The sequence below is a fragment of the Leptonotus elevatus genome, chromosome 17 (genome assembly GCF_054856555.1).
Source record: "Leptonotus elevatus isolate MCC_2025b chromosome 17, RoL_Lele_1.0, whole genome shotgun sequence".
Taxonomy (NCBI): Eukaryota; Metazoa; Chordata; class Actinopteri; order Syngnathiformes; family Syngnathidae; genus Leptonotus; species Leptonotus elevatus.
This window is the reverse complement of record NC_141255.1, coordinates 1379318-1398165: the sequence shown is the minus strand read 5'-3', so window position 1 is coordinate 1398165 and position 18848 is coordinate 1379318. Positions and strand designations below refer to the sequence as shown.

General features: G+C 42.0%; 1 protein-coding gene across 8 annotated transcripts in view; it reads left to right on the top strand.

Moving 5' to 3' along the window:
- The window catches only part of celf2 (cugbp, Elav-like family member 2), a 114160-nt gene that overhangs the window by 78704 nt on the left and 16608 nt on the right, over window positions 1-18848 (top strand). For all 8 annotated transcript variants that reach the window (XM_086059866.1, XM_086059868.1, XM_086059863.1 and 5 more), the window contains 3 exons: window positions 6579-6713; window positions 10432-10511; window positions 16665-16826. In XM_086059866.1, the coding sequence (XP_085915992.1) occupies window positions 6579-6713; window positions 10432-10511; window positions 16665-16826 (377 nt within the window). The remainder of the gene's footprint in view (window positions 1-6578; window positions 6714-10431; window positions 10512-16664; window positions 16827-18848) is intronic.

Genomic DNA, 18848 nt, shown 5'->3' with positions numbered 1-18848 from the left:
TTGTTTTTGAGGGAAATGACGAGTTGTTATTTTTCAGGAAAAATGCACAATCTCATAAATAGTTGCAAGGTTGAGTTTTTAATGCAATAGTCATATTCTTTTGAGTGGAAAAAAAAATCTACAAAAATTGACATTAAAAAGTACTTTTTTTAAAATTGAAATAATAAAAAAGTCCTGCAAGAATAAAGTCAAGTCCTATTGTTGCAGTCATTTTGAGGAAAATGAAAAAAGGAAAAAAATGTTTGTCCGGATAAAAGTTTCAATCTCAGAAGAATAAAATTGTATGTTCATAAGAAAAAAAAATAGTTTTGTTTTTCAGGAAAAAAAGGCATACTTTCTCAAATGAGTTTTGTTTTCCCATGGACTTATCGTATTACGGAAAAACGTTTTTTCTTCCAAGTCATATTTTTGGAGAAACAACAATGAAGCTATATTTTGTTAAAATAAATAAATAAATGAACACAGGAACAATAATCTCCACTCAACACAAACAAACATAGCATCGACTTCACACACGCACACACATGTAGCGTGAATTTGCATAAAGGCGTTTGCGTTGTTGCAGGCGTAATAATGGGCGCGAATGCGCGACAGCAAGAAAACTCGAACGCGCTCAAGTCGGATCCGTCGGCGTGCTGCTGAATTATTGAAGCGCGCGTCTGCGGGAGGTCAATCAAAGTTGAAGCATTTTGGCCCACCGCTGAACCGCTCGCTTCCTCTCCCCCGTGGCTACACGCGCACGCCCGCGCGCACGCACACACGCACACCTGCTTTCTAAAGATACACTTGCCAAGCGATTGTGCATTCCCGTCGTCGCGCCGCCGCCGTCGTTTCTTTTTGTCCCGCACACCAACTTTGCCGTCTTTCTTTGACGAAATCCACACAAGACGCTTCCTGCTGCCAACGGGCGCCAATACTTGATTAGGATCAATGAAGTCATGGGACGAAAGAGGGTTGCAGAGTGAATGGAGTGAGGTTCCCCAGGCCGCTAAAGTTAGCACATCAGTCAATCACTATTACTTTTACCTTGTCAGCATTTGTTTTAACAATTTCAGATTTCCATACAAGTATTTTTCACGTACTTTTTTATTTATTTATTTATTTATTTATTTTTTAGCTCTGAGCTTCAGGTGAACTAACTAACTGTCATCAGTTCAGCATAGACGAATTTAGGAAGTGAACTACCTTAATGAGCAGCCGTAAACTTCAGAACAGGAAGTAAAGATTGAAGTAGAGTGAATGGAGTGAGGTTCCCCAGGCCGCTAAAGTTAGCACATCAGTCAATCACTATTACTTTTACCTTGTCAGCATTTGTTTTAACAATTTCAGATTTCCATACAAGTATTTTTCACGTAGTTTTTTTATTTATTTATTTTTATTTTTTATTTTTTTTTTTAGCTCTGAGCTTCAGGTGAACTAACTAACTGTCATCAGTTCAGCATAGACGAATTTAGGAAGTGAACTACCTTAATGAGCAGCCGTAAACTTCAGAACAGGAAGTAAAGATTGAAGTGGAGTGAATGGAGTGAGGTTCCCCAGGCTGCCAAAGGTAGTGAATTAAAAACTTCTATTACGCTAACCTTTATGGGTAAAAAAATTTTATCCGCACATTTCTATAAAGAATCTTTCTTTTTCTTTCTTTTGACATGTGTTTTTGATGTTAGCTCTGGGCTTCAGGCCAATCACACTATGCGGATCCATCAAAGAGGATTTAGGCCCTAAATTAGCTTCCTCAACGGACTGCCAGAAACGGTAATGAAAGAGAGACAAGAGTAGTATAACTGTAATGGAGTGAGGTTCCATGGGTTGCCAAAGTTACGTTTTGCTTCCTGTCATTGACCATGTTGACTAATTTCTCTATAGGAATCTTTTATTTATTTTTTTATTTTTTTTACATTTATATATTTTTTACATTAGCTCTGAGTTTCAGGTTAACCAACTAACCTCGTCCATCCAGCAGAGGGGAATTTAGTTCCCAAATAAGCTGTTAAGTATTGAGAGAGAGTGGTAATGTAAAGTGAATGAAATGAGGTTCCCAAGGCTTGTAAGAGTTAGCGGTTACCATCTAAACATAAATTAGATTTTTAAAAATTTATATATCTGAAGATTGACGTCTCTTTGACGTTTCCATGCCCGTTGTGGCGGATGAATTCAGCCATAAAGTGGCTTCTTAAACAATTGAGTGACAGTTTGCCACGGGCCTTTCGCGTGGAACGCACTCAACTGTGGCCAAATTTGACTGTAGACGGCGGCGCTCACGGCGCCGTGACTTAATAAAGGCGGCGACCCGAGCTTAAAAGGCACCGCGGTGATATATGGAGCGGCGCGCACCCCGCACGTATCCATCCACTTAACGATAACGACCTGGAAATAAAGGCTACGTTAGCGTGATGAATGGCCGCTGCGAGCTCTATTAGGCCGCGCTGCCTCCCGACGTTGCAGCTTCGAGACGGTTTGCTAAGAGAGATACTGAGTGGTGTAAACTGGATGGAGTGCGGTTCCCATGGATTTCGCTTCCAAGACTTTTTCCAAGTTAGCTCTGAGCTTTTGGTTAGTTGCAAATGAGATTTTGTGGATCCAGCAGAGCGGAATTTAGCTGCCCAAATATGTTGCCATAAATGAAGTTTGCGACATACTAAAAAAAAAAAAAATACTGCTCCTTTTTGATACCAGCTCTGAGCCTCGGGTTGGTTGCAAACGAGGCCTTGCAAAGGAGATTTTAGGACGTTGCCAACCTAAATTTTAGGTCTGATTTTCAGGTTCGTGCCGCAAGTGAAGATTGTGCTTCTACGGCAAACAAAAAAACAAAAAAATGCCTCTCCTTTTTTATGTTCGCTCTGAGCTTCAGGTTTGATGCAAATGAGACACTGTCGATCCAGCAAGTTCTCCGCCTAAACGGGTCGCCGCCACGCCTTCCAACTTGAAAGATGATTCCTGCCACTTGTTTCGTTCACCCCCCAGGATGCGTAGCTGCCTGCATCTCCTCGCATGTCACATGATAAATTAATTAGCGCATTCGTCCGTTGGCAACGGCACATACACGCATGCAGTAGACGGGAGAGGAAACGAGAGTAAGCGCGTAGCCAAGCGCCACTTATCTTCTTTCTCTTTTTTAAACACCCAAACAATCCGCCGAGCAAAATAAACAAGCGCGCTATTGATTTCCCAGAGTGCAACAGAGCGCTTATCTGCTTCGCCTCGCGCCCGCCGCTGACACTTGCCTCATTAAAAATGAATTGGATTAGCATTGAACGCACACGCTCATATGTGCACGAGATGGATGGAAGACCACCAGAGTTCCTCCCCACCACCTGCGGTCGCCCCGACGGCCGGAGGAAGTGGAGTGGTCGTGGCATTCATGAGAGCAACTTTTTTTTTTTTGCTGAACACGATGTATGAATCTCGTCATGAAGTACAGTAAACCCCACGTGTTGTTTTTTTTTTACCTATTTTTTTTTAACCTAACTTCTTGCTATTCACTGATTTGATTTTGTGAGATAGTCATTGTTTTGATGTCATAGATCATTCAACTTCTTGCTATTCACTGAATAATCACAGACTCTTTTTTTTTTAAGTAGACGGGGTCATAGATTTTTCAAGCAAATTGAACATTTTTGCGGCAAGCTTTTGGTTGTTGTTTAGGTTGTTTTAGGGCAATTTGAGTAGATCAGGACGTCATGGATTATGCAAGTAGGTTTAATGCCACCGTTTTCATCCAATCTGGAGGTTTTTTAGGCTGTTTGATTTTGTGAGAGAGTCATTGTTTTGATGTCTGTTGGGGTCATAGATCATTCAACTTCTTGCTATTCACTGAATAATCACAGACTCTTTTTTTTTTTTTAAGTAGACGGGGTCATAGATTTTTCAAGCAAATTGAACATTTTTGCAGCAAGCTTTTGGTTGTTGTTCAGGTTGTTTTAGGGCAATTTGAGTAGATCAGTACGTCATGGATTATGCAAGTAGGTTTAATGCCACCGTTTTCATCCAATCTGGAGATTTTTTGAGGCTGTTTGATTTTGTGAGATAGTCATTGTTTTGATGTTTGTTGGGGTCATAGATCATTCAACTTCTTGCTATTCACTGAATAATCACAGACTCTTTTTTTTTTTAAGTAGACGGGGTCATAGATTTTTCAAGCAAATTGAACATTTTTGCGGCAAGCTTTTGGTTGTTGTTTTAGGGCAATTTGAGTAGATCAGTACGTCATGGATTATGCAAGTAGGTTTAATGCCACCGTTTTCATCCAATCTGGAGGTTTTTTGAGGCTGTTTGATTTTGTGAGAGAGTCATTGTTTGATGTCTGTTGGGGTCATAGATCATTCAACTTCTTGCTATTCACTGAATAATCACAGACTCTTTTTTTTTTTAAGTAGACGGGGTCATAGATTTTTCAAGCAAATTGAACATTTTTGCAGCAAGCTTTTGGTTGTTGTTTAGGTTGTTTTAGGGCAATTTGAGTAGATCAGTACATCATGGATTATGCAAGTAGGTTGAATGCCACCGTTTTCATCCAATCTGGAGGTTTTTTGAGGCTGTTTGATTTTGTGAGATAGTCATTGTTTTGATGTCTGTTGGGGTCATAGATCATTCAACTTCTTGCTATTCACTGAATAATCACAGACTCTTTTTTTTTTTTAAGTAGACGGGGTCACAGATTTTTCAAGCAAATTGAACATTTTTGCAGCAAGCTTTTGGTTGTTGTTTAGGTTGTTTTAGGGCAATTTGAGTAAATCAGTACGTCATGGATTATGCAAGTAGGTTTAATGCCACCGTTTTCATCCAATCTGGAGTTTTTTTTAGGCTGTTTGATTTTGTGAGATAGTCATTGTTTTGATGTTTGTTGGGGTCATAGATCATTCAACTTCTTGCTATTCACTGAATAATCACAGACTCTTTTTTTTTTTTAAGTAGACGGGGTCATAGATTTTTCAAGCAAATTGAACATTTTTGCGGCAAGCTTTTGGTTGTTGTTTTAGGGCAATTTGAGTAGATCAGTACGTCATGGATTATGCAAGTAGGTTTAATGCCACCGTTTTCATCCAATCTGGAGGTTTTTTGAGGCTGTTTGATTTTGTGAGAGAGTCATTGTTTGATGTCTGTTGGGGTCATAGATCATTCAACTTCTTGCTATTCACTGAATAATCACAGACTCTTTTTTTTTTAAGTAGACGGGGTCATAGATTTTTCAAGCAAATTGAACATTTTTGCAGCAAGCTTTTGGTTGTTGTTTAGGTTGTTTTAGGGCAATTTGAGTAGATCAGTACATCATGGATTATGCAAGTAGGTTGAATGCCACCGTTTTCATCCAATCTGGAGGTTTTTTGAGGCTGTTTGATTTTGTGAGAGAGTCATTGTTTGATGTCTGTTGGGGTCATAGATCATTCAAGTACAGATTTAATGGCACCCTTTTCATCCAGTTCGAAAGCTTTTCAGGGATCTCTTGATTTTGCATGGTCCTCATTTGAGGACATTTGCAAATTGTTTGAGGAAGACGGGGTCATAGATTTTTCAAGCAAATTGAACATTTTTGTAGCAAGCTTTTGGTTGTTGTTTAGGTTGTTTTAGGGCAATTTGAGTAGATCAGGACGTCATGGATTATGCAAGTAGGTTTAATGCCACCGTTTTCATCCAATCTGGAGGTTTTTTGAGGCTGTTTGATTTTGTGAGATAGTCATTGTTTGATGTCTGTTGGGGTCATAGATCATTCAAGTACAGATTTAATGGCACCCTTTTCATCCAGTTCGAAAGCTTTTCAGGGATCTCTTGATTTTGCTTGGTCCTCATTTGAGGACATTTGCAAATTGTTTGAGGAAGACGGGGTCATAGATTTTTCAAGCAAATTGAAATTTTTGCAGCAAGCTTTTGGTTGTTGTTCAGGTTGTTTTAGGGCAATTTGAGTAGATCAGTACGTCATGGATTATGCAAGTAGGTTTAATGCCACCGTTTTCATCCAATCTGGAGTTTTTTTTAGGCTGTTTGATTTTGTGAGATAGTCATTGTTTTGATGTCTGTTGGGGTCATAGATCATTCAAGTACAGATTTAATGGCACCCTTTTCATCCAGTTCGAAAGCTTTTCAGGGATCTCTTGATTTTGCTTGGTCCTCATTTGAGGACATTTGCAAATTGTTTGAGGAAGACGGGGTCATAGATTTTTCAAGCAAATTGAACATTTTTGCAGCAAGCTTTTGGTTGTTGTTCAGGTTGTTTTAGGGCAATTTGAGTAGATCAGTACGTCATGGATTATGCAAGTAGGTTTAATGCCACCGTTTTCATCCAATCTGGAGGTTTTTTGAGGCTGTTTGATTTTGTGAGAGAGTCATTGTTTGATGTCTGTTGGGGTCATAGATCACTCAAGTACAGATTTAATGGCACCCTTTTCATCCAGTTCGAAAGCTTTTCAGGGATCTCTTGATTTTGCGTGGTCCTCATTTGAGGACATTTGCAAATTGTTTGAGGAAGATGGGGGTCATAGATTATTCAAGTAGCAATTGAATGCCACTGATATCATCCATTTTGTCTGATAGCCAATCTAAGCTTCTCCTTAACACTCGACTTCCTCTTTCTCCTCCGACTGCAGCGGTAGAAGACAGGAAGTTGTTCATCGGCATGGTGTCCAAGAAGTGTAACGAGAACGACATCCGGGTCATGTTCTCCGCGTTCGGCCAGATCGAGGAGTGTCGGATCCTGCGGGGCCCTGACGGACTGAGCAGAGGTGCGTTGCGCCGCGTCGCCGGCCGGACGCCGCTCACTTCCATCCAGCGCGGAATGGGAAAATGGCCACAGCAGCCTCCAGTGGCCTCCCCGCAATGGAACGCGGCAGAACCCTCTCGAAAGGTTCTGCTGGGAGGTGGGGGGGGGGGGAGTTGCTTCTCAAAGACTCCGCTTGACTTTGACTTCAACGACTTGACAAATCTTTCCAATCCCAAATCAGTACTGGACTGACACATTCACCACCTTACAGGCCGTCGGAATTACACGCCCCAATGTACGCTTTCTAGATTTTTTTTGTTCATACACTCTGTTGTTGTTCATTAAAAAAAATTTATAGGTTAAATAAACCTCTTTATGTTTAGCGCCACAATATTTTATGACTACGATATATGTTGCAACTGAGCAGGTTTTTATGACTTGGGCCTGTCGGGTGCAAATAGACTTGACTTGACTGATTTTGTCATTTAAGACGTGAAGGTTAAGACTTGAGACTGACGTGTAACTTCCTCCCACCTCTGGTTCTGGTCTCGTTCAATGTGGACCTTTGAGTGACATCTTGGGGCTGCTGTGGCTGCTGGGAATATTTTGGCTCTATATAGCATCTTTCCCTCTCTCCCCCGACCCCTTTTTCCTGACCCACCCCACTCGCCCCCCCTCCTCCCAAAACCACGACCCCCCCCCCCCCCTCTCCCACCACATCACTCCTGTACATGTGCTTCACCTTCCAGCCTGAACTCACTGTCGTCCCGTCATCATTACAAACGCTCACTGAGGTGAACTTCAACGTAACATTCTCCCTCCATTTTTCATTCGGAAAACAGAAGAAATTAAGCTGCGCTTGAGTTGTTCCTAAAAAAACTCTATGAAAACCCTCATAATTTAGCATCCAAATTTGGTAGCTATCTGTCAAAATCTCCCAGAAAGGTCGGTTATTGGCAGACCCCTGGAAGATGACCATAAAAGGGCAGACTTCCTCTTTCTGTCTTCTTGAGACTTATTTGTGGGTCAAACTAAACATGCCTGCCAGATTTCATGTTATTAAGTCATTGGCTACAGGGGCTGAATTTTCCTAACTTACCTCCAGGGGGCAAGAATCCCTGAAATTGAGTCCTAAAACAAATTAGCATTTTTGAGAACGGCTTCTTGAGACTTTTCGTGGGCCTTTTCATAATCGACGAGCCTACCAAATTTCATGTTGCTAAATTAAATTGGCTTTGGGTGTTGGATTTTTGCCCATTCATTTGCCCACGGTTAGGATTAACGACATGTATAATGTGATGATCAATATCATGTTTATTGTGGGCCAATACTAATGATCATTGCAATTTATGATCCAGCGTGCAACAAATAACGGCACGTATGAATCCATCGAAAGAGAATTGATTCTATTCAGTTTAAAATCCACCACCTGTGCTTCCTGTGTGTCCTCCTCTTCTTCCTCCTCTTCTTCCTCTTCCTCCTCCCGTCACGCCAGCTTCAGTGTCATCTTGTAAGTCGTGTGTTGTTGTTGTTGTGTAGTTATTGTGTAGTCGTTCTGGATGTTTTACCGTTGCTTTGACTTTCTCAGCGTGCTCCACTCTCTCCTGATTCTTGAAGAAGCAAACCTGGCTGTGCCAAAACGCCGCTCTCGTTCCAATTTGTCCTCCCGACGTCCGGCGTCCGCCCCCCCCCCCCCCCCCCCCAGTGGCGCTCTTTTTGTCCTGTTCAATATTTTAGACGTCTCGGTGCTAACGCGGAGCACTTAAGCGGCGAAGTGAAAAGAGGAAGTACCGCCGCGCCGGTTTGGCAAGTAAATAAACACCCCCCGACCAGGTTGGCAAGTAAACAGGTCCAAACGCATCCCCCGCAAGTCCCGGGATCCGCGAGACCCACCTCTCGGCGCCTCTGAGCCGCTTTTAAAAAAATTGCGGCATCAATCAGAGGAGCCCGTCGTACTATTAATAAAATATGGATCATACCACCAGCGGACCGGCGGGCCAAGGGAGCTAGCCTACTTTTTTGCAAAAAAGGACTGTTTGCTTCCCCGCCACCGGGAGATATTTTTAGGGCTCGGAAGCTGAACTGAATAAAGCTGGCTGACGGTTTATTTAGTGGCCCCAAACGGGTCAAGCTGAGTTGCATCACCCGATAACCGCCAGACGGTCTCGGAATAGTCCCGATCGTTAATCAGGAGGGAGACGTTAACCCAAATGCGAGTCCCGAGAAGCAGGTCAACAAAATGGCTGATCAAAGTTGTTGGGGGAAGATCGGGGTCAAAGATTAGACTGGTACGGATTTCATGCCACGCTTTTCATCCGCTCACAAAGATTTGTAGGGATCTTTTTGCTTTTTGATCGTCAGTCTAAGCTTTGAATTCCACGATTCACACCAAAATGGCGGACGACCTGCGACTTGAGACTTTTTTGTGAATTTACCCATGAGAGAAATGCATACCAAATTTCATGTTGCCAAGCCGAACTGACTTCAGCGGTTGAATTTTCAAAAACAAATCAAGGAGATCAGAATCCCTGGAAATGACCCCTGGAATGTTCACAAAATGGCGGACTTCCTGTGTCTTTTCGGACATGGCACCTTGAGGCTTTTTTGTGGGTCAACTCATCAATGTCGTGGTTAGCAAATGTCATGTTGTCAAGTGCAAGCAAAAAGACTTTGGGGGGCTGAATTTTGCGCCACAAAATCGAGGGAGCAACAATTACTTTTTTATGGGAGTGTCAGGTGATTAAACATTTTAATCGTAATGAATCGTATGACTGAGTAATCAAAAATATCTGTTCGAAATGTAGAATTAAAAAAAGAATTCTAGGTTTTCATACTCTTGTTAACATAAAAGTGGGGGGGAAATTAAACTAATATGGCTGCATCTTTTAGTCATTGATTTCAAGTAAGTAAAATATTGTCATGTATTGTAAAAAAAACTTTATTGATTTGTGTTTAGGTCACTTTTTTGCCACTAGATGGCATAATTGCATTTGTAAGACGTTGGTGACAGCTCAGTGCATTTTTCTTTTTGTATTAAGAGCTGTCTAATCTTTAACATGAAGTAACTTGTGAAATTTTGCACCTTTTTCAAATTGTAAAATACAACTTGACCCCAGTCTCCATGCAATATTATTACATTTATTACTGCTAAATTTTGACATGGATTTTTCTGCTGTATTGCGCCTGGAATTAACACACGCATTTTGACACCCCTACTTTTTCAAAAACGTAACCTTCCTGAACATCTGATTGGCTGATTAGCATCAGTCAGCCCATCCGACATTTTGGGGGGAAAAGGAAGACCCCGAAGCCGGTTTGCCGTAGCAACATGAAATTTGGTAGACATATCTAGCAAGAGTGTCCCCCCCCCCCCCCCCAAAAAAAAAAAGTCTCAAAAAGACATGACCTGTGTCCCGTGTGACCTCGCAGCCGTTGGGAGGCTTCGGATGGCGGGGAGGTGGAGTCACGTGGAAAGTGGGCGGGGCTGTGGTTGTCATGACACTGTGCTTGTTTCCTGCTGTTGTTGCTATAGCGACCGACAACACTCGTTGTCCCGTTCTCTGTTTTTTGGGTCTCTTGTGGGTTTTTTTATAACGACGACGTGTCCAACCCTTTTGTCTTGTTTTTGTTTTTTCTCGTCTTTCCTCCTCCTCTTCCTGCCCTCCTTCCTCCCTCCCGCTGTCCCGCCATCCCTCCCCCGTCCCCCCCCCCCCCCCTGTCCCCCTCCTCCCTCCCTACAGGATGTGCCTTTGTCACGTTTTCCACCCGAGCTATGGCACAGAATGCAATCAAAGCCATGCACCAGTCTCAGACTATGGAGGTACTGTGCCCTCTCATCTTGTACTCTTGTCAAATGTCCAAATGAATTTGTCTTTCAGCCGTTTTTCCATCCAACACTGCCACACGCAGGCCATTCATTAGGTGCACACACGCACAATCGGGTTGAATTCAGTACCACTCGTATTCAGTCCGATATCCAGTACAGTCTGCCATTTTTTCTTTCTTTTCACGCATGGCTTTTCGGAAGACTTTTTTTTGTGGCTCTTTTTATGATAGACATACCTTCCAAATTTCATGTCTTTTTTGGTTATTCGATCAGATCTGTCCTTGTGAAGCGATTACAGTTTTATGGCATATCATCAAAGTTCACCGTCATGCTCCGCCCACACACAAGGATGAACACTTTTAAATCGCTCATTTATAGAAGTATGCAAGGTTAAAATTTGCTATCAGATGAAAATTTTAATTATTTATTTTTTTGGGGGTGAAATGGCCAAAATCGATCTAAAATGACGAGCCAAAAAGAGACTCTTTTGTGGCACTTCTCATATTTGACACGCCTACCAAAATATCACATCATTAACTCAAACTCGCCGTGAGGGCTGAATTTTCAAAAAGAAGAATCAATGGAAATAACCTTATTTTGGCCTCTTCAAACCCCAACGGCAGACTTCTTGTATTGTTTCACGTATGGTCCCTTGAGACTTTTTTTTTATGGGTCTAGTCATTATAGGGAGGCCTACCAAATTTCATGTCGTCAAATCAAAATGACTGCGGCGGGGGGGGGGGGCTGAATTTTTCAAAACAATTCCATGTTTCAAGGAACCCTGAAACGTTTGTTTCAAACCAAAATAGCACATTGAAAACAGTTATCAGTGCGTGTATCGACCATATTATGTGAATAATGCAAGTTGTGACTTATATTTGGCAGCGAGTTGGTTGTTGATGGCTCTGACAACATCATCTTTTCAGTAGCACCAGGAGATTTACCTTTATAAGAGAAAATGAAAGGCAATGAAATGTACACGTTAGCGCCTCTCCCAGACTTATGGGCGCAAGTCATACATGGTGTTGAGTGGCAACGTAAAATGGCCACTGGTGGCTTCGCTTGGCCCAACGGCGAGTAAGAGGCTTTGTTAGTCCAGTCAAATTGAAGTCTATTCTATACGTGGGTATACGGCGTGCACCCCCGATGCTCACTGCTCAGTAATATCTGGGAGCCAGAATTTTTACTTAAAAATGATGAACCATCCTCGGCCTCTAATTGGCTCGTACCCCGTGCCTTCAATAATTAGGTTGGCATGAGTACTGATGATTTATACGTGGGGGTTTTTTTTTTATGCTACAGCATACAGAAGGCTTTGATGCGGCCTCTCAACTGCAGAGAACGGTTGATGAAATGCTAGTTATTACGCAAACGGGCAGTAGGTGGCAGCAGAGCAAAAGAGATCAGCCAGGGCCATGTTGCAAAAAAGCTAATTTAATTCAATGATTAGGTTGGCATGAGTACTGATGATTTATACGTGTTTTTTTTTTTTTGTTATGCTACAGCATACAGAAGGCTTTGATGCGGCCTCTCAACTGCAGAGAACGGTTGATGAAATGCTAGTTATTACGCAAACGGGCAGTAGGTGGCAGCAGAGCAAAAGAGATCAGCCAGGGCCATGTTGCAAAAAAAGCTCATTTACTCACAGTTCTAAATAGATTTGTGAATAAGGATTAGCTATATTCTAATGCTAATTGCTGCAAAACGGAAACAGATACAAATATCTTTTTTTTTTTCCTAAAGAAAGAAGAGATTCTAAACTTTCTTTTGGTAGCTTCCATGTTTTTATAGCAACAGAACAGAATATTCTGCGGACCTTGCAAAATCGGTCAAAATCCAGTAAACCAGCTGGGAGTGAAGGGGGTTGCTTCAGTGAAAATGGCTGGGAATGAATGAGTTAATATATTTTACTTTATTCCAGGCTCCTTTTGTTACCAGCAATAACTACAAACTGCTCTCAATCAAGTCATGATCATTTTATTATTGTGAGCAAGTAAAAAATGACAACATTTTCTTACGTCACCGTTTCTAAATCAGAACCTTTTTCTGGACTACTTTAAAAATAATAATAATAATAATATTTTTTGAGTATGCTCACTTCTCCGGGGTCCACTACACCATCGATGCCTAGCATATCACATGTCGCTACATCAAACTCACTTTGGGGGCTGAATTTGTTCAATAATTCTGGGACTGAAACTATTGCGGCTCTCTCACCTGATATATTTGAGAATTTGTGTACAAGTGCTTAAAAATGTGGCGTTTGCGCATGCTAGCTATGTAAGCGCTAACCCGCATCAGCGATGCTTCTCTCGCCTCGCGGAATTTAAAAAAAAAAAAAAGCGGTGAAAACAAACACCTTTGACACGGAGGAGGAGGTTACCGCAGACCTCATCAGCTGCGCCTTAATGGGGGTCCTGGATGGCAGTTATTTTCTTTTGTTGCGTGCGCGCGCGAGTGCCGGGTTCCGGATGGGTGACAGGCCTGCCATCGGGAGAGAATTAAGACGAGTGAGTCAGCGCTAATAACAGGCTGTGTGCTGCATTCGCACCCCTCGTAACCCCCTCATTAGGCACGATCATAATAATCACCCTGACCACGACACCCCCTCCCCCCCACCGCCACCCCCCCACCCCCAGGCCTGGCGCGTCTTTCGATGGTGCGCTCGTCAGTTAGCATTGTGCGAGGAACCAGATTTACGCCAATTAAGTGCTGTTCAATGGCAACCTTTCACACATCACTGTCAGATTGTAAGGATTTTATTACAATGACTTTTGATCAATGGGAAAAATATGTGCAAGGAACCAAATTGGGTTCCTTAAGTAAAGTAAAAAATAAAAATAAAAAAAATAAAAATTAAAAAATAAAGTAAAGTGACCTTATGACCTTTTATGCCTCACCATGAGACAAACCAAAGAATAAAATGTATGTATGTTTGAATGGACATATGTATGAATATGTGTGTCTGTATGCATTGCATACTTAAATACGCACAAAAATTAAGAATGATGTACATTTATTTGCACTACCTTTATTTTGTTTTTGGATTTATTTGATGTATTCTGCCAATGATGTCAGGTCCAGCGTGTTCAATAAAAAGCTTTTGTTTGATGGAAACCTGGAATGGTTGCACATTGTTCGGCTTTCGGTTGGCTGAGCACGCACGCACGCACGCACGCACGTACGCACGCACGTACACTTCCTGTGGTGGTAAACACGCCACGTGGCCTTGGGAGCGTTGGTTTGGTCAGCTTCTGCAATTTCAAAGTAATTACTTTTGCTCTCAATGCGTTTTTGGTAAATGGAGTCGGGTTATTGGCTTGGCTCCGTTTCAGCACGCGTGTATCTGTGGATGCGTTTGTGATTCTCAGGCCATAATCACATGACGCTCGTTGTATTTTTCCAGTGAAAAGTCCGAATTTTTTTTGTCCCCCAAAATGTTATTTTTCAGTATAATACATGTGTGTGTGTGTGTTATTTTCTATTTCTGTGCGCGTGGTTTGTGTGTGTGCGCGCGCTTGTGTTGACAGGCCTGTCACTGTCATATCCCGCGTCTCATTACGGCGTGACATTCAGGCGGGCGCCGCCACGTGCCGCCCACCGCCTGAATGTCACGTCCTAATGAAAGTGGATGGCCGCGAGACAGCTGATTGGTTCACCGGGTGGGGGCGTCTCGCCACCGTCGCGCACCCCCCCCCCCCTCCCCTCCGTGCGCCCTTCACCATTCTTTCATGTGCCTCCTTGTCACCGCCATTCAGCGAGTCGGGTCCGAACCCTATTTGTTGACACGTTGCGGTGTTTTTAAATGGAAAGTCAACCCCCAAAAAATTCTTGACAATAATGTCTTCTATGCAGCCCCACTAGTCTAAATATGGTATTTTGGTTAATATTGTGTTAGTGGAATATGAGTTAAGCAGCAAAATCTAGCCATTTTTATTCATCTCAGAAAGCGGCCATTTTGCCACTTGCTGTCGAGTGAAAATGCTCAGGTCTCAGGTAACAACCAATCAAAGCGCAGCTTCATAAATCAGGTGTGCTGAGATTAGCACAAAAATGCAAAATGGCCGCACCCCCCTGAGATGGATAAAAAAACGGCTGGATTTTGCTGCATAACTCATATTCCACAAATGTAGTATTAATCAGAATGTCATGTTTAGACTCGTGAGGTCACATATAATATATTGTTGCCAAAAAATGTTAAAGGTTGACATTTAACCTTTAATTTTAATTTTTATTTTTATTTTTGTTTTTGTTTTTGTTTTTGTTTTTGTTTTTGTTTTTGTTTTTGTTTTTATTTTTATTTTTATTTTTATTTTTATTTTTATTTTTATTTTTATTTTTATTTTTATTTTTATTTTTATTTTTATTTTTATTTTTATTTTTATTTTTATTTTTATTTTTATTTTTAGTTTTATTTTTAGTTTTTGTTTTTGTTTTTGTTTTTGTTTTTGTTTTTATTTTTTATTTTTATTTTTATTTTTATTTTTATTTTTTTCATTTTTTTAATTATTTTTTTTATCCCCAAACCAAATACAGAAAGCGTTCATCATTGTGTTATTTGGCAACATGCGATTGGCTGAAGTAAGTGTCGAGCAGACGTCCAGAATTTTACAGGAAAATTGCGTGATTGAAGCCTTTTGAACTTGAAATTTGGTCGCCATGTCCATCAAAAGTAGACCCACAAGAAAAAGAAGCCATGGCAAAAAAACGCATTGGATGTCTGCCATTTTGGGTGTCAGCACCCGTTTAGGGGTCATTTCCAAGGATCCTTGTCCCATTCAAGCTGTATGCAAATGAGGGCTGGTTCTGGTGGGGATTTGAGTGGGCGTGGAAAGCCAATATGGAATCCAAAATTGTGCGCTCGGATCACAATGGCGAGCGGGTTGGTCAAGCTTGTAACGTGGGAGTGGATGTGCGTGAATGGGAATAGTTAGTTAGTTAATTTCTTTGACTTTGGTGGACGCCATCATTTGGTAGACGTCTTTCACAGCCACGACCGAAAATGCACTCGGCGGCTGCCATTTTGCTTGCAGTCAACATTTCACGGCTTCTGTTTGTGTGCCCCAGGAGAGTTTTTGAAATTTCAGCCGCCAATTTGACTTGGCAACGTGAAATTTGGTCGTGATTAGACCCACAAAAAAAAACAAGCTTGAAAATGCACAGAAAGTCTGTAGATAAGACACATTTTGAAAAAGGGTTTTATTTTTGGCGCACTCCCTAAAACACACTCTAAGCAAATGTCCATTCATTGCCAATATTGCCTGTTCTCGCCCTCAAGAAACAAAAGTCCAAGCAAAACCAGCTGCTCTCTCTCACACACACGCGCACGCACACGCACACGCACACACAACCCCCCCTTGCACACACACTAATTAAAGTGACTCCTGATGGTCCAAATCTCTCAATCTTCTTGTCGAACCTGTTACCTCTCGTTTTCGCTCTTTCCGGTCATCCTCGTCGTCCAATCGCTTTCTCTCTCTCTCTCTCTCTCTCTCTCACATGAACACACACATGTACACGCACACACGCGCGCACACACACACAGCTGATGAAATAGTTGGAGAAGTCGGGAAATCTCTTTCTGGACTCGGAGATAACTGAGCCCTTGTGGGCCCCACTGGCTTTGGAGTCGGGTTTCCTGCGTGTGCGTAATGTAACACATCATTTTGCATTCACAATCATTTTTGGTCCTTATGAATGTCTTTTTTTTTTTTCCCTCACATGTGATGCAGAGCAATAATGAAACATTTGCACGTCTTCTCCAATTGGGCTTCTCAAACTTTTTGGCTCCAGGGAGATTTTTGCAATCTTCAACATCGTCTAGTGCCAATTAAATGGGCTTATTTTTGTCAACAAAAGTCGACATTTTCGGATTTTTTCCAAGATGTCGACGTTATGAGATTCCGATGAAATCATTTTCTGCGTCATATTTCACGAACCCCCAACCATTTGACGTCACACCTCCACAAAAACTGATTCTGAGTGTTTTCGACCTGCTGACGAGCCGAACAATTGAGTTTTTTACCACCCTTTGAAGTGTTTGCGTCTTCTTCTCTTTCTTGTCGTTTTCATCTCTTTTTGTTCTCATCATCGCGCTCTCCTTCACCCCCCCCCCCCCCCCCCCGCCCGCCCCCCCTCCCGTGTCAGGGCTGCTCGTCCCCCATCGTGGTGAAGTTTGCCGACACGCAGAAGGACAAAGAGCAGCGGCGTCTGCAGCAGCAGCTGGCCCAGCAAATGCAGCAGCTCAACAGCGCCACCACCTGGGGGAGCCTGACGGGCCTGGGCGGACTCACTCCGCAGTACTTGGCGGTGAGGAAAGCAGAACAAGTTGCAAACTTTTCCACTAACGGCGGCCAACCAGAAATGTGCTCAATTGACACTTTGCTCATAATGAGAAAACAAATCAAGACGCTGTCATTTGCTATCGAAAACGTACACTTACGAGCGAAAGTTGGTAACGCACACACAAAAAGTTGACACGAGGGCACACAAATAGATAATGGCAATACTCGAATGCATCTATTTTAGCTCCTCTGCATAGAGTGACTCACGTTCCTGTCGCTTACTGAGTCACTTCCTCGTCTTTGTTTGTGTCGGCATGGCTGGGTTAATACTGCCCCCTGGTGGCCAAGTCACACACACACACACACACACATACCAGAAGGAGCCGCAAGCAATTCGTTATGACGCACAAATTCTTGATATTACATTTGATTGTCTTATTAAAGTACAAGATGATATTTGCTTTGATTAAAAATGTCATCTAATAACTTTTTATTTTCAATTGCTCTCAATTGCCGTTTTTTTTCTCATGTAACATTTCAAGTTGGGAATTTCCCCAACATTCCGGAGCTCTTAAATTCCCCTGAAAATTCCGCGCGATCTTTCTAAAAATGTCATATTTTTTCCATCAACTTGAGAGCAAAACTCCATCCTGCTATTCTTAGAAGCGAGGAGCTAAATTCAGCTTTTTGTTTCAAACAAAGGGATGAGCACTTTTAAAGGTCTTCTCATCTTTGTTCCCATGACAACCGCACCACAAAGCGTTCCCAAATTAGACATAAAGGAAACGAGGAGGAGGAGAAAAAAAGGCGTGAGATGAATGAGAGTCATTTTTAAGAGCTCTTGGTGGGCCGTCATTAAAGTTTGAATATTTCCGCTGCTTGCTCTCATCCGTCTTTTGGCCGCTATTAAACAATCAAGTTGCTTCCAGAAAAGTCATCACGCCGCTCCGCACTTCGCAAGCAGCGGCTTATTCAGCTTATTTCAACAACATTTTTTCCTCCACTCTTGAGTCCAACAAAGAAACTTAACAGATGTTGGAGGAAATGGAGAGCAACAATCCGGATCGCAATTAAATATTGAAATTAACTCGATTAAAAGCCCCAAAAAGGACAAAAAGGACATTTTTCTGAGGCGCTGCTCTCTTAACGGTCATTAAGTCACATTAGTTCACTTCTGAACGAAACCGAACAGACCAGATTGGCTTTCACAGATGCCCGTCGAAGAAAAGAACAAATTGGGCGGAAGCGCCGCACGCAACGCACAATGGAAAAAAAAGATGTTCATTTTCCCTTAATTCCCGTCTTTGAGGCTGCCTGGCGTTTTTTTTTTTTTTTTTTGTGTTGTTTTTGACTGCATCAGTGCGGCTTTTTTGTTTTGGAATCCAATTAGGCAAGCGGATGAGCGCTTTCACGCTTAACTTGTCGGAGGAGCGATCACGCCACGTTAGCGCTCGTTTTGTGTGCCTGGATCGTCTTTTAAGTCTTGCGTACGGACGCGTTCCTTGCAAACGCGCGCGCGGTGTGCAGCCGATAATTGTCTTGATCGAATGATGAGGTGCGCTTCTGTTGAAAATATTTTCATAAATGGCTCATTAAACCTTAATCAACGTTTCAAAGAAAATGAACGTTTCACACCACTTGTTTTTTGTTGTTGTTGTTTTTTTTGCATCTGCTGTCTAAAAATGTTCTATTTACCTAAAAAAAAAAAAAATCCTCTTGTACTCTTAATGATGTTTTGGAAGGAAAAGCCATCAAATTTCAACAGGAAAGAAAACTAAATATTATTCTGTCATAGGAATTCTCCGTTTGGTTCTCGTACCACTCATGGTACGCAGAGCCATTGAAAAAGTCTTCAAGATGGTGAAAATTAAACCAAAAAAAAAAAAAAGAGCAATGATGATGACATTTCCGAATGAACAATACTGAGCTCTAAAGAAAAAAAAAAAAGAAAAAAAAGGAATTCTCCGTTTGGTTCTCGTACCACTCATGGTACGCAGAGCCATTGAGAAAGTCTTCAAGATGGTGAAAATTAAACCCTTTTCTTGGC